Here is a 20354-nt window from a genome sequence, read left to right as displayed (position 1 = left end):
GGGCACTCGATTGGCCATCTCGATTATCTTCAATCCTAATTGTCTTGGATCGTCGACGTGGCTATTTTCAATCTTGCAAAAATGTCAATTAGTTTCGAATCATAGCATTGAGATGTATATATAATAATAATATCTTATCTGTGACAACAAAAGGCTGAAGAGTATTCTTTGCGAGTGAAAATTTGATTTTTACACCAATTGAATAAGTATTCAACTCTAGGTATTAATGGGTGAATGAAAAAAAAAATTAGGTCCCACCGAGATTTGAACTCGGATCGCTGGATTCAGAGTCCAGAGTGCTAACCATTACACCATGGAACCACGTGACATGATTTTGTTCAATTAACATCCCAATCTCTAGATTTTGAATTTCATGGCTGATTGAGCAGAAAAACAACTCATTTAAATCTTTCAGTGAAAAAAAAAGCGAAAGAAAAATTCACCAACCATTTGTTTCATTCTCACTTCCGACAGAGTTCGGGATCTCATCATTTATTCCTCTAAGAAATAGCATTTCATGAAACAACACGTTTGCATGATTAATCACTTCACAGCAAGCACTCTGGCTAATTGCTAATATATAACTGACTCGTCTTTATAATGGGGAATGTATCAATTTTTTCTTATTTTTCATTTCTTGCAAAACCCTTTTGTACGAGTATATTCAAATGTGATAGAGGTCTCTCTCTCTCTCTCTCACCTTCATAAAATGAATAAACACGTGTTTTAAAGCGTTACGAAATATCTAGCTGTGATTTACCGATTCAACTTTGTGTTTATTAACTCGCCAGTTTAGAGTTGCTCGGGCATTAATCAACCGGTGGTGGCTTTTCGATTCTCCCCTCCGGGGCACACTATAATTTAATCAAGGGTCCTCTATCCAGGGTAAACCAATGTTTAGCAGTTTTATCATAGTATTGACTTGGACGAGAACATTGAAATTTCGACAGGTGAATTGGAAACGAAATTATTTTCATTTCCTCATAGTTTTTGAGTTACCCGTGCAAAGTCTTTGAAATATTCGACTCATCGGATGGAAAATTTCACTCATTCGAGACGAGAATACTTTAAGCCATACTGTGGAAAACCAATGATGCATGTATCGATGGTGAATGAGCGTGGACAAAGTGGCAAACTATCGATTTCGCGGTAAGAGCAATGATTCGAGACGTTATGAGCTGTTATACGACTCCACATGGAGATCCCGTTGCTTCACACTTGTGTATGTATGATGTGTGACTGATTATTGACTTGCCTCGATTGTATTTTAAATTAAATGGGTGTACCAGGCTTTCGTTGAAAATTTTGTGGATAACTTGATAGAAATCCGAAAAATGCAGTTGAAATTTCATTTCATTTTTTTTTTCGTCTTTTTTTTTAACACTGAAAATACCAATTGGCTGTGTGATGTGAAGTGGAGCTCTTCGCTAGACACAAAGTTTTTCATCCGTCAATTCGGTACACCTCTCTCACTCCCATGAATTATTGCGCGGTAACGACTTGCACAATAATTGCAGACACCCCAGCCTGCATTACCTTAGAGCTTAGCGGTTGAAAATATAAAGCCGGGAGAATTTAGCAGAATGTGCGTTACACGAGTTACACGCAAGCAACAACGAAATAATGATCATCACAGAGTGTTGGAAGCGCGGGACCACCTCATGGTGTCTGCCTTCTACTTACCTTACCTACTTGGTTCCCACTATGATATGCACTCTCATCCCATTTACTCGAGATATTTTTCAAACTTTGTGTTCATTATATAATAATAGGACCACTGGCAGCTTATAATTTCGAAAGGGACACCCACATTCCATTATATACTAGTCATTTTCAGACGAGTGATATTGAATTTCATTTAGGGAGAAAACAGTCATGAAATTTTATTTTTTTTCGCCTCGATGACAAAGCCTAGCGCTCGCTCCTTTTATACTCAATGGCTGTGCGACTGTGCGTCGTGGCTGGTGCAGTGTTATCGTAATCGTTGGTATTAAAGCCACTCAAGGAGACTTCCCGGTAGTGACGCGACGTCGTAGAAGGACGAATCGTCTTTCTCAGAACGTCCCCAGGGCATTATTTTTTCTCCATTCATTCAACATGTGCTCTATTGTCCATTTAATTCCTTTTATTAAATTTCAATGAATTATTTATCGTTGAATTAATCTTTGAGAATTCTTTTGTTTTTACAAAGAGTATATAATGAAAATGAGCAACATTCCACGAGAACTTGATAATTGAAAAGCGGCAGGAGTCTTGCAACAAGCCATAATAATTTTAACGATTAGAATATACATGAGGCGCCTCCCCAGAGGTCCCATAAACCTCCCCCCTAAAAAGCCCTTCAGTTGCTTCTCTCCACCTGCAATTCAACATTTAACGAGTGGATGATTGCACTGTACAGCAGCGGTAACTACTCAATACCCCCGACAATTAATCAAATGGCAAAATAGAGACACACACAAACACACACACACACACACACACACACACACCGATTGGAACGAATTAATCCGACGTTTGTTATGTTTTATTTATTCCATGTTCGACGCGTGAATTTATTATCTATGGATGTTCAATCAATAATCCGTGGATTGGATGTACATGAGATTAGTTGGCAACTTCCGCCCTACAAAATGATTTATCGATGAAAAAACGAGACAGCTGAAGAAAATCCACTTTTTCACAATGGAGAATAAAATATTAACCATATATTTCTACCACCTTAACGATTCTAATGAGAGCAATAGACGTCGAATATGATGAATTGACAATAAATATTCTGGTTTCAACTTTGGCTGTCTCGCGCTCTCTCAACTCTCAAGCTATTTCCCCCTTTGCCTTTTCTTTATATTGTATTGTATCTGACACTTCTCCTTCATCGTTTTTATTAATTGCACTCATAATACATGTGCAGTTACGATGAAAAAGCATGTTCTCTCTCGTGTGGGCGGATGAGTTGACTCTTTAGGTAGAAATTTCTCTCGACTAATCACTCTATTCATTCATCACATGATTGAAAAATTCTTTTCGTGTATTGCGCGTGATGAATAAAATGCAGTTTATGTTTAAAAAATAAAAAAAATAAAAACATTTTTCTTTATTCTTCATGTCCGGTCCGTGGAGAAAGTAGAGTTAGGACAAAGGAGATAGTGTGTTGGATGATGACCTCAGACGGAAGAGACCAGTTAATTGTCATGGCAAATGAATGGGGTTGAAAAGGTAAGGAAGAGTTACAAATAGAATTTTGTACAATGCTGATGGCATGGATATTGGTTGTCCTCCTTGCGAACTTTTTAGAGCCTCCTTAAGGACTCTTGTACCCAGAAAGAAATGCAACAACATTCAGAGTGAAAAACTCACCAAGAAGATGTGTAAATTCGTTGCTTCTTTTTTGGTCGAGTATTTGCATTCCAGTTCCACTTGCAACGAATCAATTAGAAGTCTTGGAGAAATATGATGTCATTGCTCGAGGACTCCATCCTCCGGAGCTTTTTATCGCTCGGGAGCTAGTCGGCCTATTTCATCGCGCGCACCGCCATTTCCGGATCTACTTCGCGATAGTCATATAGAGGACAATTATTATATATAAGTGAGCTCAATGATTCTGGTTTTGATGCCAATTTATATAATATTATTTTTGGGATAGGTTAGAAAGTCGTTCACTGCGACATGGATTTTTCCACGTTTTTCAGTTTTTTTTTTTAGGGGAGAATTATGGAATGTTACATTTTTTAACAGTTTAAATAGCCCGACCCCTATATGTTGGCCACGATTGGTGCAAAAATTTTGCATCTTGAAAGACAGCAGTTTGTCAGACTGACTCATTTTATAGCAATTCACAATCCACTGGCTTAATACGCCAACTGGTCAACTGGACAACGTTACCAACTGACATTGGCCTCTACCCTGGCGTTAATGCTATTTAGGCACCGGGATAACCGATTCAACCGACGTGCGCGTTTATTAATGCCACCGGGGTGTACAACTATCTACATATATACACTTTAGTCCTCTCATGCATGGTGAGATTGCAAGCAGCTTGGAATACCTCGTTAAATTACGGTACCGAATGCAACCTAACATCGTAAAGGTCGAGTGAGAAAATGCGAGAATGCATGGTGAGGCGAGGTAAGAAAGGGAGGGAGGTCTTTGAAAATGAGAGAAAAAATTACATGGGCTCGAGAGGTGCGAGTGAGAGAGGTGGTGTAAAAAATTACGAGCAACTTACTGAGTATTGCAAATGGAGGTGATTCTTTTTTCCTCCATTTTTCCTTCCCAACAACTGAGAGGGTGGCACTGGCTGACCCAAGCGGCCGCCGATAAAGCATTTTTTTATTTATTAACTCTCTCGCACGCTCACCGTTTTTTTTTCTCCCTCTTTTCAATGAATTTATAATCCTCCTCTCTCTCTCTCCCCCTTGAATTTCACAGGCTATTCCGTTTCGAGATTCATGAAAGTTGTCCTCAGGATCAACACAGTTATGCAAGTTTCAAAAATTTATTAAAAGTGAAGGAGGTTGAAAATCATAGAAAAAAAAAGGAGAATGAAAGAGACAAATTTCATTTACATTTAATGAGAGAAAGAGAAATGGAAAAAATTGATGGACTGAGTGTAAAAAGAAGCATGCAACATGTTCGACGCGTCGAATGTATTCCACACTGAGCCCAATGTCAATCGTCTTCTCAGCCCTGAGTTTACAGCCCCACACACATAGAATTTCTCCTTCTCATTCTTTTTATTTCAATTCCTTCAGGGCACACTCTTTTCTGTTACTCTCTTCGTGGAATTCGATTTAAATTCATTTCCTCACCACGATAGAGGGCTTTACGCAACACTCGCATTTTGTCAAGAGTCACTGGGGCGAGGTGGTTGAGGGGAAAAAGAAAGTCAACATTTATTGCACTGCGATGCCCATTGATCGAGGGGAAGAAAAAAAAAGGTAGTGAGAAGAGCGGCAAGAAAACGAACAATTAATTAACACCAGCAACACATAAACAAAAGTGAAAAAAACCCTAGGCATTCGACCCAGAATTCGCGCTCTTGAATAAGAAGAAATGAAAAAAAAACATTGAGAGAAACATTTGAAAGAGATCCGTGAAACAATTTGCAAGCCTTCAGAAGCAATTACCGCCGAGTAATTATTCAAGTTGTTAAAATGGCAAATTGAACGCTGGATTTTAATCGAAACGCGAAATGACTTGGCTGGGTCAAAAGAGACGATTATTCTAATTATCCCCCTATTTTCCACATGAATTATAATGAATTATAATGCAAGCAGCACCAGCAGTTTATTCAGTTATTTGCATTCACATCTTCCAAGGAAGTGATTCCTTTTTGAGCTGGCAGGGCCCACCTCAGTGTGATCACTTGCACAGTACACGGTAGCTACCGGCTAATCGTGCATCATCCAATTTAAAAGCTCTCGCTTGCACTTTGTGATTCCACTTTGATATTATCGGCACGCAAGCGTTAAACCAACGGGTCAGTATGCAGTGTAGCTACATGGGGACGAGGTGTCAGATGCCCGTGCAAGATTTCAATTTTTATTCTTTCCCTTTTATCGAGCGAAAATTCAGCCTCGGACTCGCCGGTGAACGAGCGAGAAGCGGAAGAATCCTTTGAGAAAAAAAAAGAATCAAATAAAATACCATACTCCAGCCGTAAAAACATCCGATTGCAAATGCATTGTTGGACTGAATTGGTCGGAAGTTATCCAACTTGTACCCCCGGAGGGTCCGTTTCGATTGCGAGTTTATTGGATGGTTTGCTTGGAGTGGTCTTCTAAGCGCCAGGGTATTGGTTTTCCACCTCTTATCCCTTGGCTATGGTAACTTATCCGCCCGCCTACCTCCCACTCTCAACGGGGAATCCAAGTGCAGGTCAAAAGAGTTGTTACAAGGCATAAAAATTTGTCCATCAACACTGTATTTGACATAACTGTCAATAAAGAAGGAAAAATGTGTGAAATTGGTTGAAGAGAAATTATGAAAGAGAATGTCAGGGTAAAAAGTTGAATTACGAATTCCGCCGGTTCCCTTGAATGCTTCCCTCATAATCACGGCAAATGTTCATTGGATTTGACAGTTGGATCTGGATATCCATTGTTCACTCGCACTTGACTTGCCCCAGCTCCATAGATCGCAAATCCGTTATAACGCAGTTATGCGCGCAGTTGCAACTAGTGTAGCAACGAGGCTATACGCTCGTACACGTATAGTAGTATAAATAATACCGAACCACCGGGGCTTTTAGTGCCATAAACATCTCTCTGTCACCGGATCTATTGTTCGGGCATGCGGACGAGCCCGAGAGCGAGCCATAAGTCATTACACGTCAAGACGTTGATTATGATCTCCATTGTGGGGACTTGCATGTCGTGAGCATTGTTCCATCCTCTCGTGGCACTCGCAGCCACACACATTAACAACCACCTGTATGCTCGCTCTATCGAGTTGCCCGAGTTTACCGACAAGTTTCTAAAAGCATGGGCTATTAGAAAGCTGCCCGTTAGCTTCTATTATTTGAGAATTTTTTGTGAAAAAATTGGAGCTCTCGAGAGGCGGAATGAAGAGTGAATTGAAATAAAACGGGGAGGGCCCGCTATACAGCGGCTATGTCTCGCTTCGCTGTTGTTTACTGGAGAGATGTGCGGAGGCGTAACAGATGAAATAGAGGCATATATTATCGGGGAAGGGGGATTCTTCTTGTCAAGTGCAGACCTTTCTACATACAGACACTTCCGGTGTCAATGTCATATTCTCATCATAATAAGCCCTGAGAAATTGTCAAAATTTTCAATTATTTCAATCATTATTCAGGTGCATATATTTATCTATTTTTCTCTGTATTTTTTGCCATTTGTCAAGATTAAGTGGAATTTCATTCTCAAGACGAATTCCAACATGTTAATCACCACACTCACATTACTCAATTTTATATAGTCAACTGAAATAAGATGTTTTTGTCGACGAAATGAGATATACAGTGAAAGGTTCCATCCCCTGAGAATTTAATACAACCGAAATTGATAAAAAAGAGGACACGCAGCTCTCGCAGTTATTACACTTGCACATGGAATATCTCAAGAAAGCTGGGAGATAACGGATATCCCAGCGAGGAAAGAAGGAGGATGATTGTACGAAATATTCGATTGGATTCGTTTCCAGTGGAATTTCGAGGGGGCCAACAAGTCAATGATGACTTGGGATATAATAAAGAGACCGCAAAGTGACGTGAACCATGCAATTTAAACTGCATTTTCGCGTGAGCCGTTATAATTGGGATGGGGAGTGCACCTCATGCGTTGATACTCTCCGATTGTTCGCCAGGTGTCTGAAAATTTTCTTAGGCCAATTGATGATTATTGAGATTTTATCGCAGTTCACAGTTTGGGTATAAATCATTTGTGAGGCTCGTTTGGGGGGTGCTCAGCAAAATAACTTGTTCAGCCTTTCAGTGAAATTCGCGGATAACGACAGAAATGTGAGAAAAAATGAAGAAATGCAAGGTAAAGAGTCATATCGCATGCCGGAGCTTAGTGAGACTTTTTTTTTTTTTTTGCCAATTCAGTCTCGTGTGTGCGATCACTGCATTCTTTGTGGGCGCACTCAACGCGTGCTTTTTCACACCGCGACCTCGCACGTCTGGCGCCATACCAGGGGAATTTGTCATGTGAGAGCTCATGCAATTAACGGGAATTCCTGGGAAATGAGGGGCGTCGTGTGTGCATATTTCATTGGCGTGGACACAACAGACGATGAGGGGAAAACAACCCGTGTTTAATTTTTTCTACTCCCTCTTGAGGGTATTTCATCTTCCTTTATACAAAGAAATGATGGTTAGATGATTTATTTCATTCCCTAGATGAAAAACATTTCAATTCACGCGTACAAAAGTAATAATAATGAAATTTCAAATTTTTCAATAGCAGTAACACGATGCAGAGTTTTCAATCAATTGCAAATTCAAGGATATATTTTCAACAGCGTATTCTCAAAAAAAAAAATCTAAAACATGCAAATCTCCTCTAATGATCGAGAAAAAGTATCAGTGAGCAGGAAATTTACAAGTTGAAAAAAAAAATTGCATCCCCATCTTCACTAAATCCTAACTGTAATCACTTAATTATGCAGATTTAACCCATCGAAATCGAATACACTTGGGTTAAAATCCCTTCTCCCCTCTCTTATTGGAAGCTCTCGTAAATCCAGATACAAATCCAACATTAATTTTTTCCTACAAACACACCGAGCCAACCAGATTAATTCACCGATACAAACTGGCGATGCGTAGTTCCACCGTTTGGGATTATGCGTGTAACGGCCAGAGGAGTTTAGCACTTGTACACGATGATATGTTGACGTAGTTTCCGTGACCAGATGAACGATTACGGAGACAAAGTTGTTGTAATCGTCGGGGCGAAGGATACTCTGACGTTTTTGGCTACTGTAATGCTTATTAATGATTTTCATTTTTTTTCCCAAGCCCATTTATTCTCGCAACATGCTCCTTCTTTATACAAGAACAAAATATATTAAATGCCTAAATAACACACAAAACTATATTCGCCTCGGACAGTAATTCACACGCGGATTAGAATGTCCTCTGATTTCCTCCCTTGGTGCACAATCTACCATTTTTTTCTGTCGCCTCCGAGGGTTTCATTGGCATCTAATAGGTAAATAAATGGAAAATCAACATTCATTTGGCGAAAGTCGATTTTCCCTCGGACAAAATCCAAGATCTGACCCTTGATCCCGGTAAAAAAAAACATTTTTTCAACATGAAATAACTAAAAGCACCAAAATTTCAATTTCTATTGATGAATGTTTCTAGGGACTCCCTCAGGAAATTATTTGAAAGCGTACAAAATTAGCTTATAATGAGCAGCAAATTATCCAATATCGAACATTCAATTCTGGCACTTTTATCTGCCAGATAAAAGGAGCTTCTCTCTTTATTTTTTTTCCCACGCGAGTGCGTTTACAAGTTAGCAGAAACACGGAAACGCCCTCCGCTGCTTTTCTTCCCAGCGCCACCGTTTACGTACGGATCATCCTCACACACTCGGGCTAAATGTTTGAGGCGATGAGCCAAGTATGGTGTTAATTTAATAATTGCAGGGTAAACACTTTGAAGTAAAACTTTGGCCAAAAATCCTCTTTCAATTAAAATCACTTTTCAAATTAAATTTCAATTACACTAGTTATCCTTGAATTCATTAAAAATTTCTTCAATATTAATTTCATTAATCCGAAAAGTCGAGGTTTCAATAACATAAATAACAGTACAACAAAAACAGTATTGCAAAAAATTGAAGAAAATTACCAACCCTTTACTCAATTAATAATTCCCCAAGAAGCAATTAATTAAGACTTTCATTTGTCCCCCCCCCCCCCAAAAAAAAAAAAGAAAAAAAAAGCAACAAAAAAGACAGATATACAAGCACTACACCGAGAGAGTAATCGAAATGTTAACTAATTTAATTGAAAAGGTCTGAGTGCACGTATACAGGTACTCTCGGGAGCGATTAAACGCGCTAAATTGAATTCTCAGGGGTCCAACGTTCACAAACCGCCTCAAACACTAGTGCGCACGACTGTTTCGCGAGAGCTTGACGCGGATTAACTCGACGAAATTGACGTTTCCGGCCGCGCCTATTCCCCTGCTCCCCCCCAGCGCGAATCGCATTGCTCCTTTCGCATCCGAAAGGAAGAGCATGTTAATATAAATGCTGGCATTTTGTTACGTGAAAGTTATATTATTTCGCGAAGGGGATAATTTCCAGTCGTAGCACAATGAAATGAATCTAAATTTGTACTCGTCGACGAGATGTTAAGTCAAATATGTCTCCCAGGTAGGAATTGACGATAGAAGCAGGACTCATCAAGCCCTAGAGCAAGGCTTGGAAATGCTCAACCAAGGCTGAAGCTCAGCCTTGGATCAGCCCTCCTTCAGCCCCAAAATGATAACCTCGTTTCAGACTTAGTCCATAAGGCTTGAACAATGCTTGGCGCCAAGGCTTGGTCCAAGCCTTGAATTACAAAATTTTAAAGGCTCTTCTTTTAAATAAATTCTTATTGCTTCATAACCCCTTTTATGAATTCAGAGTAACTTACGAAAAAGACTGACGGGATTATGAACAGTTCCTCGTGAAAAAAAAATTTTTTATTTCTGCATTTCTGGGGCAAGTGAGGGTCTCAGTGGCATTAGGCGGGCCAGAAAATACAGAATCGACTTTCACTCGGCGGAAAAATTCGATTTTGGCGAAAGTCGACTTTCCCCCCGAAAAAAGCCTAAATATGGCACTTTGGCTCCGGGTGAAAAAAAAAATTTTTTTATTTCTGCATTTCTGGGGCAAGTGAGGGTCTCAGTGGCATTAGGCGGGCCAGAAAATACAGAATCGACTTTCACTCGGCGGAAAAATTCGATTTTGGCGAAAGTCGACTTTCCCCCCGAAAAAAGCCTAAATATGGCACTTTGGCTCCGGGTGAAAAAAAAAATTTTTTTATTTCTGCATTTCTGGGGCAAGTGAGGGTCTCAGTGGCATTAGGCGGGCCAGAAAATACAGAATCGACTTTCACTCGGCGGAAAAATTCGATTTTGGCGAAAGTCGACTTTCCCCCCGAAAAAAGCCTAAATATGGCACTTTGGCTCCGGGTGAAAAAAAAAATTTTTTTATTTCTGCATTTCTGGGGCAAGTGAGGGTCTCAGTGGCATTAGGCGGGCCAGAAAATACAGAATCGACTTTCACTCGGCGGAAAAATTCGATTTTGGCGAAAGTCGACTTTCCCCCCGAAAAAAGCCTAAATATGGCACTTTGGCTCCGGGTGAAAAAAAAAATTTTTTTATTTCTGCATTTCTGGGGCAAGTGAGGGTCTCAGTGGCATTAGGCGGGCCAGAAAATACAGAATCGACTTTCACTCGGCGGAAAAATTCGATTTTGGCGAAAGTCGACTTTCCCCCCGAAAAAAGCCTAAATATGGCACTTTGGCTCCGGGTGAAAAAAAAAATTTTTTTATTTCTGCATTTCTGGGGCAAGTGAGGGTCTCAGTGGCATTAGGCGGGCCAGAAAATACAGAATCGACTTTCACTCGGCGGAAAAATTCGATTTTGGCGAAAGTCGACTTTCCCCCCGAAAAAAGCCTAAATATGGCACTTTGGCTCCGGGTGAAAAAAAAAATTTTTTTATTTCTGCATTTCTGGGGCAAGTGAGGGTCTCAGTGGCATTAGGCGGGCCAGAAAATACAGAATCGACTTTCACTCGGCGGAAAAATTCGATTTTGGCGAAAGTCGACTTTCCCCCCGAAAAAAGCCTAAATATGGCACTTTGGCTCCGGGTGAAAAAAAAAATTTTTTTATTTCTGCATTTCTGGGGCAAGTGAGGGTCTCAGTGGCATTAGGCGGGCCAGAAAATACAGAATCGACTTTCACTCGGCGGAAAAATTCGATTTTGGCGAAAGTCGACTTTCCCCCCGAAAAAAGCCTAAATATGGCACTTTGGCTCCGGGTGAAAAAAAAAATTTTTTTATTTCTGCATTTCTGGGGCAAGTGAGGGTCTCAGTGGCATTAGGCGGGCCAGAAAATACAAAATCAACGTTCACTCGGCTGAAAAATTCGATTTTGGCGAAAGTCAACTTTCCCCTGAAAAATCCAAAATGACACTTTGGCCCCAAGTGAAAAAAAAAAAATTATTTCGACATTTCTGGCGCCTCCGAGTGTTTCATTAGCATCAGAAACGTTAATCGATATAAAAATTAAGGAATGTAATCGAAACTTTCATTTTTGAGGCCTTGCAGGCCTGAGTCACTGACCCTCGCCAAACCTAGGCTCGCACAGGTTTGTTTCCATCGTCAGCCTATATAATTTCTATCTGGGCTGTAATTTTTGCATCTCAGAGTGAGTATCTCTACCCTTTCAGGGATATAGATAATATTAATGCTCGTGCCAGTCCAAGTGTTTTGTGATTTTACGGTAATCAGAATTATTTCTAGGAGAGGGGATGGTGAAGATCTAATAACGCAAATTTAACTTTCATGATTTATTTATGTGAGAGAAGTGTATTCGTTGGAGATTAATCATCTCATTTCAAGTTTTTTTTTTACTTGCAATTCAATTAACAAATAATTTTTCCTATTGCATAATTATTCATTTGTGGAATAAATCAACGCGTGTAATTTAATTGGATTAAAAATTATTTTTATATTACTTTCTCCAATATTCTTGTTTCCATGTAACAATTAATTGATTATATTTGAAAACATGTCCGATACATGTATTTCACAGAACCATTTATGTAATAACATTCTACCATCCCGCATTTTATCATTCAACAGACATTAAAACAAAAGGGAGAGTAAGAGAGTAAGATACTTTAGTCGTAGTAGATACGACATGAAAAGACGAAAAAAATATAGGAGGAAGAATTACGTAAGAGTTGCATTTCTAGGTATTTTTTTCACGTAACTACTTGTATTATCCCTACGATCGCACGGGACCATCGCAGAGAGACATCGATGAGACAAAATACCTCGTTTGTTCTTGAGAGACTGATTCCTCGGTTGAATACTTTCACCCTGACAGACGTGGAAATATTTTTCTCTATTATTTTGCGCAATTGGTAATACTCTATGATGGATTGATGCAAAGATTCAAATTCTTCCGGAATTTCCAACAAGTCTATCAGAAATTTTAGCCAAAAATGATGTATTACTTGAACTGTTAAAGTTCCACTTGTTGAAAAAGAGAAAAATATGACATTTCAAACTTTTCCGTAAATACAATCACAAGGGTCATTGGGCTTTGCGAACACGGCACCTCACTCAGGGACGACAAATGTTTGATTAGCTGGTGGATTTTATAAAGTGAGCGCTTTGCAGATGGGGTTAGCCACAAACGCGTGACCTTGCAACGTGATTCTACAGCGAGATTCAGTGTGTGACCTCAATGCTGTAAATATTTGGCTTATTGGCTTATGGACAAGATGACTAGGAGTATATATTTAATGATGCTGAAATATTTGTACAACTACTATTCCACCTTGGAACCTAGTGTAGTATTTTTCTGTGAAAAATATTTGCACCCACGAGAGCGGATGTTTTTTAAATCCTCTGCCCAACTCTGATTAACTTTGATAATTTTCCTCATCAACCTGATGTGACATTTGAGTTATTTGCCTAGAGATCCAAATGGGTCTGGAGTGTCGGCAAATTGAAATGTGCTGCGTGCAGCACGGTCGTGCTGGCCGACCCATATATGAATTTCTGCGTCTCACACGCAGCGTGTGACACGGCAAAATAATTTATTATATGGGTTTATTCGGCTATAAATAGACTCAACATGAGATATACTCTACGAGCGTAACAGTAGAAAAACATGAACCCATTATATGCAGTGTGCGCAATGAAAGCCGTCATTATTAATAATCAGGCGATTTCTCGGGGTTGTCTAGCACCAGGAAAACCAACTTGAGAGAAAAATTTCTATCAAAGATTACCACTGAAATGTCGTAATCGAGCCTTGAAAAAATTTTAAATCATTACATGTGGCAATTGAATTGGTTCCTATTAATAATAACAAGACAAAATGAAAACGCTAAAATGAAATTTATTAATTACATTATAATAACAACAATTTGACCCAAAATAAATATGTGACGAAGATTGATAATAGGTGTTGGATTAAATTGATCCTACAACGTAAGCAGTCGTGTCACCGCTGTTAGCGGTATCATATACGAGTCCGATAACATATTGGATTCGTGAGAGCGTGAAATTGAATTACGATACGGTGGATACGAGCATTGGGGATGCTTGTAATGTTTCATTTCACAGTGATGATACCTTGGTGGAATCGAAATATTCAATTGTCGGCGGGAGTTGGAGGTTTCATTGGATATATATCAGAGGATGAAAGTTTAACGGTAAAATTGTCAATTCGATGATACCACACAGGGATCAGGGAGGGAAGTGCAGTTAATTGTCCGAGAGGGCTTGATATCGATCACTCTGATATATTTGATGACTCATCTCTTTCATTTGTATTGGTTTATTATTCGGCCATTACAGTAGAATCAGTTATTTTTCTCATAAATTATTGATGAGAACATTTATTACAATTAATGGCTGAAAATTTTCTCACAGTTGTTTGTTGACATTTTTTATTACTTCCTGGTGATGATATTACTCTCAACTCCTCAACAGTGTGTGCATTAAAATTCACATTCAGAGTTGTAATATGAATGATAATGAAAATGAAGAAACTGTAATTGAATGATAAAGTAAAAAAAAGTCAAGGGGCTTATGGGTTGGTCGCGTGCCTCAACTAAAGAGGGAAATTTATGGTGCATATAACGAGGACTCGACGGTTTACATGGGCGGCGGCGGCGGCGGCGGCGGCGGCGGCAGCGGCGACGTCTCCTCGTCGCGTCCTCATCGTCTCTTCCTTTCCCTTTTTACTTCCCCCGTCGATGACACCCACATACTCACCTATAAGCCTCTCCTCCCCCCCCCCCCCCCCCCCCCCCCCCCCCNATTACTCTCAACTCCTCAACAGTGTGTGCATTAAAATTCACATTCAGAGTTGTAATATGAATGATAATGAAAATGAAGAAACTGTAATTGAATGATAAAGTAAAAAAAAGTCAAGGGGCTTATGGGTTGGTCGCGTGCCTCAACTAAAGAGGGAAATTTATGGTGCATATAACGAGGACTCGACGGTTTACATGGGCGGCGGCGGCGGCGGCGGCGGCGGCGGCAGCGGCGACGTCTCCTCGTCGCGTCCTCATCGTCTCTTCCTTTCCCTTTTTACTTCCCCCGTCGATGACACCCACATACTCACCTATAAGCCTCTCCTCCCCTCCCCGCCCTCAGTCAGGCGGAGGAAATGTTGAAAAATAAAACAAAAAAAAACATTGTAAAAAATATTACAGACTTAATACTCAAATTTATGATGACGCCTCTCTACTTGTTGTGAGTCTAAGCGAGTTTTCACATCGATGGGATGCTCTTGAGATTCAATAATGTAGTACTGGGGAGAATAGACATTGTCGATTATTGCGTGAATTGCATACCATTTGAGGTAACTCGACATTCTCAATTTGAAAGTTAAATTCTGATTTTTCATTGTTTTATTATTTTCCAACAAATTGTTTTGTATAAGCCGCAGCCTTGACGTCGGCGGTTCCTAACTCCTCAAAAAACACTTGAAGCACTTGTTTTATGATTATTCATAGTGAATGGAAATGCAAACAAACAAAATGGATATCCTATCCACTTGAGTTTACTTCCCAGCGTTGGGAATTAATTTAAATAATAAATTTAAAAACGAAAGAATCCGACGTCTCTTATCTCCTTGTATTATCGTACAAGCAGCAACACACATAACGAGCGATTCTTACCATTATGTGCCTTTTCCATTTGATCGAGTATCCTAAGGAGAATAATAATTATTATGGTAGCTATCCTCATCTCGGTAGCCCAAGGTCCTCACCAATGGTGTGTTCACTTCCTTTGCCGGTCTTTCCCACTATCGAATACCGTATCTCTGTCGTTCTTACCCCTCTCGTAATACCTCTATACACCAACCGATCGACGCTCTAAGAGATTGTTATCCGTGCTGTGATAAGTGTTGCACATTCGTTACATCTCTCCATTCTTGTCCAACAAACTTTTCATTTTAATCTTATAATTTTTTATTAAATCGGGTGAATTATATGAATTACCCTACTGGTACTGGTCATCATATAGCATGAGAAAGAGGTTAATACAATTTATTATTACTATTCTTAAAAGAGCATTTTGTTAGCATTTTCCTCAACAAGGGTTTGTCAAAAATCATTGGGAATTGTAAATTTCAGATAAATATGTATTATACATCGATTGAAAATTGAGGGTAATTTGGTACTGACTATTAAATATTCATGTTTTCGCGGGAAATTCAATAAATCAGTCATTGTAATCGACAACAGCAAATAATCCTAGGAAAGCCTCCATTGAGGAATTGTCAGGAATTGAAATGTCTCATATCACCACTGCGTGGGGCCCTCGACATACCAGACTCACTGTAATATGTACCCAACCATTTGCCAAAGAGTGTCTCTGAGTAGCGCCGTGTCAAAAGAATGGTTACGATAATCTGGTTACGACTAATAATAGTCAGAATTGTCTCGAGCCGAGTTATTCGCACTTTCTCTCTCTCTCTCTCTCTCTCTTGATCTCTTGATCTCTACACTCCTTACTATTCTCAACCAACCACCCAAACAACCCGCGCTTAGTCGCTCGTCTCGTCGCTCCCCATCCATCGAGGAGAGAGAGAGAGAGGGAGAGAGAAACCACTATAACAAGTGAGCAAGGTCGCTAACCTGCGTACAATTGTGCCGATATTCCTATTCCAACATCTTTTCTTGTATTTGTCCTTTATCGCTAGCTCTGGCATAACTGCATACTCTGATTTCATTGCAACCATTATGTATATTAAATTGAAAGTTCATTTGCCATGTCATTTGTAAATTGTTGAAAAATCAACATTGTCATTTTTTTTTCAATTTTTTACTCTCACGTAATTACCTGAAATGCCGTTATCAAATTTTGTCGAATGACTTTCAACGATAAAACAGTCACTAAATGATTAATTAACGTTACTCCAATTGATTAAAATTCCTCAACTATTTAAAACGAGATAAATTTCCATTTGTTAAAAAATTTCAATTTGTTGAATTTCCACTTCCGAGGTCAGGGGAATCGCGTATTAATTTGCCTTTTGAACGATATCGGTGAGCATAAATAATCAACTCATTAGCATATGTCATCGGCGTGTAAAGTTTAGAAAGTGGGTACCAGTGGTTTATGGGGGTATAAGACGAGAGTAAATATCAGGCGTAGATTAATTGAATTATTTGCGCACAGATCCTCAGCTTGTCCTGCCTCCAGTTAACAGTTAACACTAACTGGTAGTTGTACGCACTACACAGCAGGTGAAATTGAAAATTTATTGCGATCATGTGACTGTCGCTATTTCATAAATTTTTAAATGATTCATATATTGACTTGAAGAGTCTTGGCTTTGTTCAATCCATTGGTTTTATTTTCATTCTCAAATGTCAAATGGTACATTATTACAACAAAACATTTCAAAACATTTCATGATTCTTATTCAGAAAGGGATTTTACGTTGATGCACTCGAGTGCGTTCTCCTCTGCAGTGTCGATTCTTGTCGTGAATTCTTCTCTTGGTTGTATCAAGCACTCCCCAAATTGAACGAATCCCAGACCAGTCATCACTTGGACCTCAGTTTTTAGCTTTGCCTCTCGGTCTTGGTAATAGTCGACCGAAGATGTTAACTCTGGTATATATTTCTCCAAACATTGCTCGAACATACTGGCGGAGTTGTGATTGGCGCAAGTTGATCTCATTCCATCAACTTTCTTTTCGAAAGCTCCTCCCATCTGACAAAACAATTTTACCAAAAAGCTTTATATTTATAATTTGAAAAAATCCACTGATTGTAAATATCTGATTATCTGATTACTCAGTGTCTTACCGATATCAAATTATCAATTTCTTCAATAACTATGCCCAACTGGGGAACACTGGCTCTTATACACTTGTCCGTCATCATTAGGAATTGAGTTAGTGCGATATTCAGATTGGTTTTCAAAGAATCGACACAATTTTCATGATTCTTTTCCTGCGAAGATAATTTTTCAAAGTGCAAATATCATTTTCGGAAAGCTCAAAAAATAACTAATTTAAACTCACATCAATTCCTGCAACAGTGAGATCGACCATTTGTGATGCCACCCCCTCGTAATACTCTTCAACAGCGTCAAATTTTTTTCTCTCCTCAGGTATCATGCGACTCTTATACAATTGTAGTGACAATCTGATGTCACGTGATTTCAAGTATAGGTAGCTAACGTCACCAGCAGGGGTTGCTCCATACTGAAATTATCGGTGAGAAAAAATATGCAATCATCCTACCCAATGTTCTTTAAATAGCTTAAACAAACCAAAAAAAAAAAAAACAACCTACTTGAGAAGTGAATATGACCAACACGGCGATGACACCCACCAAGTACTTCATTTTTTCGAAAAATCACATATTTATTCAGTATTCTTTGCCGCCTCAGAGTTATATACACTGAGCGACTCCTCGTTTCGTTATCAGTAATTGATGGCCTCGAGATTATGCAGATGACAAAAAAACTGAATGATAACTGTCTTACATAATCGCTGATTTTTGAGGATAACTGCTATTGGAAAATCCAGACTCATCGATTTAATCATCAATTGCATCTAAATTTACGATTACAAAAGCAAATATGACTTATCTTGAAAGATAATCAATTTTATTAGTTTCCACTGAAAAATATTTGTTCTGCAGTAGATTATAGGTGATGATTAAAGGTTGCTGAATATGTACAACGTTATTTATTTCTTTTTATTTTTCATTTCGAAATACATGGATTTTTTTTTATTTCCATAAAGAACATGTTGAAAAATTGGTTGAAAATATAAAAAGGCGAACCTTTTTTTTCTAAATAACAAGAGCAGTTTTTATGATTTTCGATGAATTCATGACGTTTAAACATTGCAATACGTCTTTGTCGTCAATTGCCTCCTCAATTTCAATAAAAATATTGTCCGTTGATCTCTGAATGCAGGCGCCCGTCTGCATAAATACCGAACCACTATCGATCTGGACCTTTGTTCTCAGCTCTACTTCCGCTCGTTCGTAGGATTCAGCTAAATTCATCATGTACGGTAGATTTTCCTCCAAGCATGGCTCAAAGCCATCAGAAGACTTGGAGCAAAAACTTGTCATTATGTTACCCTGCGCCGCGATTGTTTCGCCAATCTAGTCATGTGAGTAGTCATGTGTTAAAATGGAAATGTAAAATAACTTCTAAACAACATTTTGCTAGACTATTGGAAAATTTAGATGGAAAAAATTTTAGGTCAATTATTCTCGAAAATTTTTTACATATCATGAAAATAATTTGAAATTTCATTGAATTTTCCGTGAAATTAAAATTTTATCATTTTTATCTCCCCTCGAAATGACATTCAGTTTCACTCTCTTGAAAAATTAATAGTCGAGTGTCCAGAAAAGTGTTCCATTTTTTTTTCCAACAGTGCACAATTCTAGTCGTATTAATACTCACAGCTATGAGTTTATCAATTTCTGATGCGTATGAATTCCAACGAGGCAGGTTATCACCAAAACATTTCAACAAAATTCCATCTACCATTTTCAAAATTACCGGGGCCTTGGATATTAATAGCTTCTTGCACTTTTCATCTTCCCAATTCTGGAATTAAAAAAAAACAACAACAAAAAAACAAGATTGTGTGGAAGAATTAGTGCCAAAGATTTAATTCTAATGAAATTTTTCTAGTTAATTGCAACTTACATTAAGTGCAGTGCCAATCGTTAAAATCCCCTGGCGTCGCGACGCCTCTATAACAACTTGGAATTTAGTACTCTCTTGTATTACTATCTGCGACTTATACAACGTCAGGGATAATCTGATGTTGTGAACTTTCGAGATTGTACTATTCAGGTCTTCAGCGAAAGTTGCTTCACCCTAGAATCATCAGATGAAAATTTATGAGAGTACTTGAATTATTATTGTTGCACTGTCTTTAGAGGTAAATAATAATAAAACTTACTTGAGAAATGAATGCCGCAGCAGCCAAAAAAGCGATAATACCCATCACACGTAACTTCATCTTTCGATGGATTATGATACCGTCTCCAAGTCAATAAACCTTTGTGCCAAAATTCCTTTCACCTCGGTGTTTTATACTCCAAGTTCCACTTCACTAAAATGATAACAGTGAGATATCAAAGTTGGTGAAATTAAATTGATGGAGGATGACCAAACTTCCAAACAACGAGAGACAATCAATCTGTGATGGTTAATTTCATCAATAATATTCTAGTCACACAATATCACTTATCCAGCCGGGGGAAAAACCCTAATCCGATAAAAATAATGATCATAGTGATGGGTAATTGGTTCACACCAGATTCCGTCATCTCACCCAACGTCATTGACTTCCGGTGGTGTCTGCTAAACTCATGGAACACGATCGGCGCGACGCACACGTGTAGTGGGGATAATTCTGATGCGCCCAGCCATTTGATCCTTATCTATGATGCATAATATATGTAGATTACTCAGAGTGGCGCACGCGGCCGACATTCTCCGGGATTAGAGCCGGCCGAGCCGGCGAAATGTAGATTACGGGTAATAAACCGGGGCTAAAATGGACAAGTATTTTTTTTATTCATTTTCTTCTAAAAATCCCTCACATATGTATATATATATATATATATATATATATATAT

General features: G+C 38.8%; 2 protein-coding genes and 1 non-coding gene across 3 annotated transcripts in view; all 3 read right to left on the bottom strand.

Annotated features, from left to right (window-relative positions):
• Nucleotides 1-249: 249 nt before the first annotated feature.
• Nucleotides 250-321, bottom strand: Trnaq-cug. Its single transcript has one exon. It is a non-coding gene; the product is annotated as a tRNA-Gln (tRNA).
• A 16826-nt stretch (nucleotides 322-17147) lies between these two features.
• LOC107048676 lies at nucleotides 17148-18121 on the bottom strand. The gene is made up of 4 exons (XM_015271986.1): nucleotides 18033-18121; nucleotides 17759-17941; nucleotides 17541-17687; nucleotides 17148-17445 (listed from the first exon to the last, which is right to left on the bottom strand). The coding sequence occupies exons 1-4, from the start codon at nucleotides 18081-18083 to the stop codon at nucleotides 17149-17151; spliced, it is 678 nt and encodes a 225-aa protein (XP_015127472.1). The 5' UTR covers nucleotides 18084-18121; the 3' UTR covers nucleotide 17148.
• Nucleotides 18122-18536: 415 nt separating this feature from the next.
• LOC107048557 overlaps nucleotides 18537-20354 on the bottom strand; it is a 9885-nt gene continuing 8067 nt past the window's right edge. Inside the window, exons 2-5 of the mRNA XM_029126823.1 lie at nucleotides 19673-19749; nucleotides 19414-19587; nucleotides 19165-19311; nucleotides 18537-18857 (exon numbers count right to left, since the gene is read on the bottom strand). Coding sequence (XP_028982656.1) covers nucleotides 18537-18857; nucleotides 19165-19311; nucleotides 19414-19587; nucleotides 19673-19749 — 719 coding nt within the window. The remainder of the gene's footprint in view (nucleotides 18858-19164; nucleotides 19312-19413; nucleotides 19588-19672; nucleotides 19750-20354) is intronic.

Source organism: Diachasma alloeum, unplaced genomic scaffold (assembly GCF_001412515.2).
Source record: "Diachasma alloeum isolate Michigan unplaced genomic scaffold, Dall2.0 Dall_scaffold_00195, whole genome shotgun sequence".
NCBI lineage: Eukaryota > Metazoa > Arthropoda > Insecta > Hymenoptera > Braconidae > Diachasma > Diachasma alloeum.
The sequence above is the reverse complement of the archived record's forward strand: the minus strand, read 5'-3'. Positions and strand labels throughout refer to the sequence as shown.

Excerpts from the sequence above, each read along its gene's own strand:
- LOC107048676 (XM_015271986.1), bottom strand. The coding sequence starts at position 18,083 with ATGAAGTACTTGGTGGGTGTCATCGCCGTGTTGGTCATATTCACTTCT. Across the intron at positions 17,942-18,032 it reads TGGTCATATTCACTTCTCAA|TATGGAGCAACCCCTGCTGG; the intron begins GTAGGTTGTTTT and ends CGATAATTTCAG. Across the intron at positions 17,688-17,758 it reads TCACTGTTGCAGGAATTGAT|GAAAAGAATCATGAAAATTG; the intron begins GTGAGTTTAAAT and ends TTATCTTCGCAG.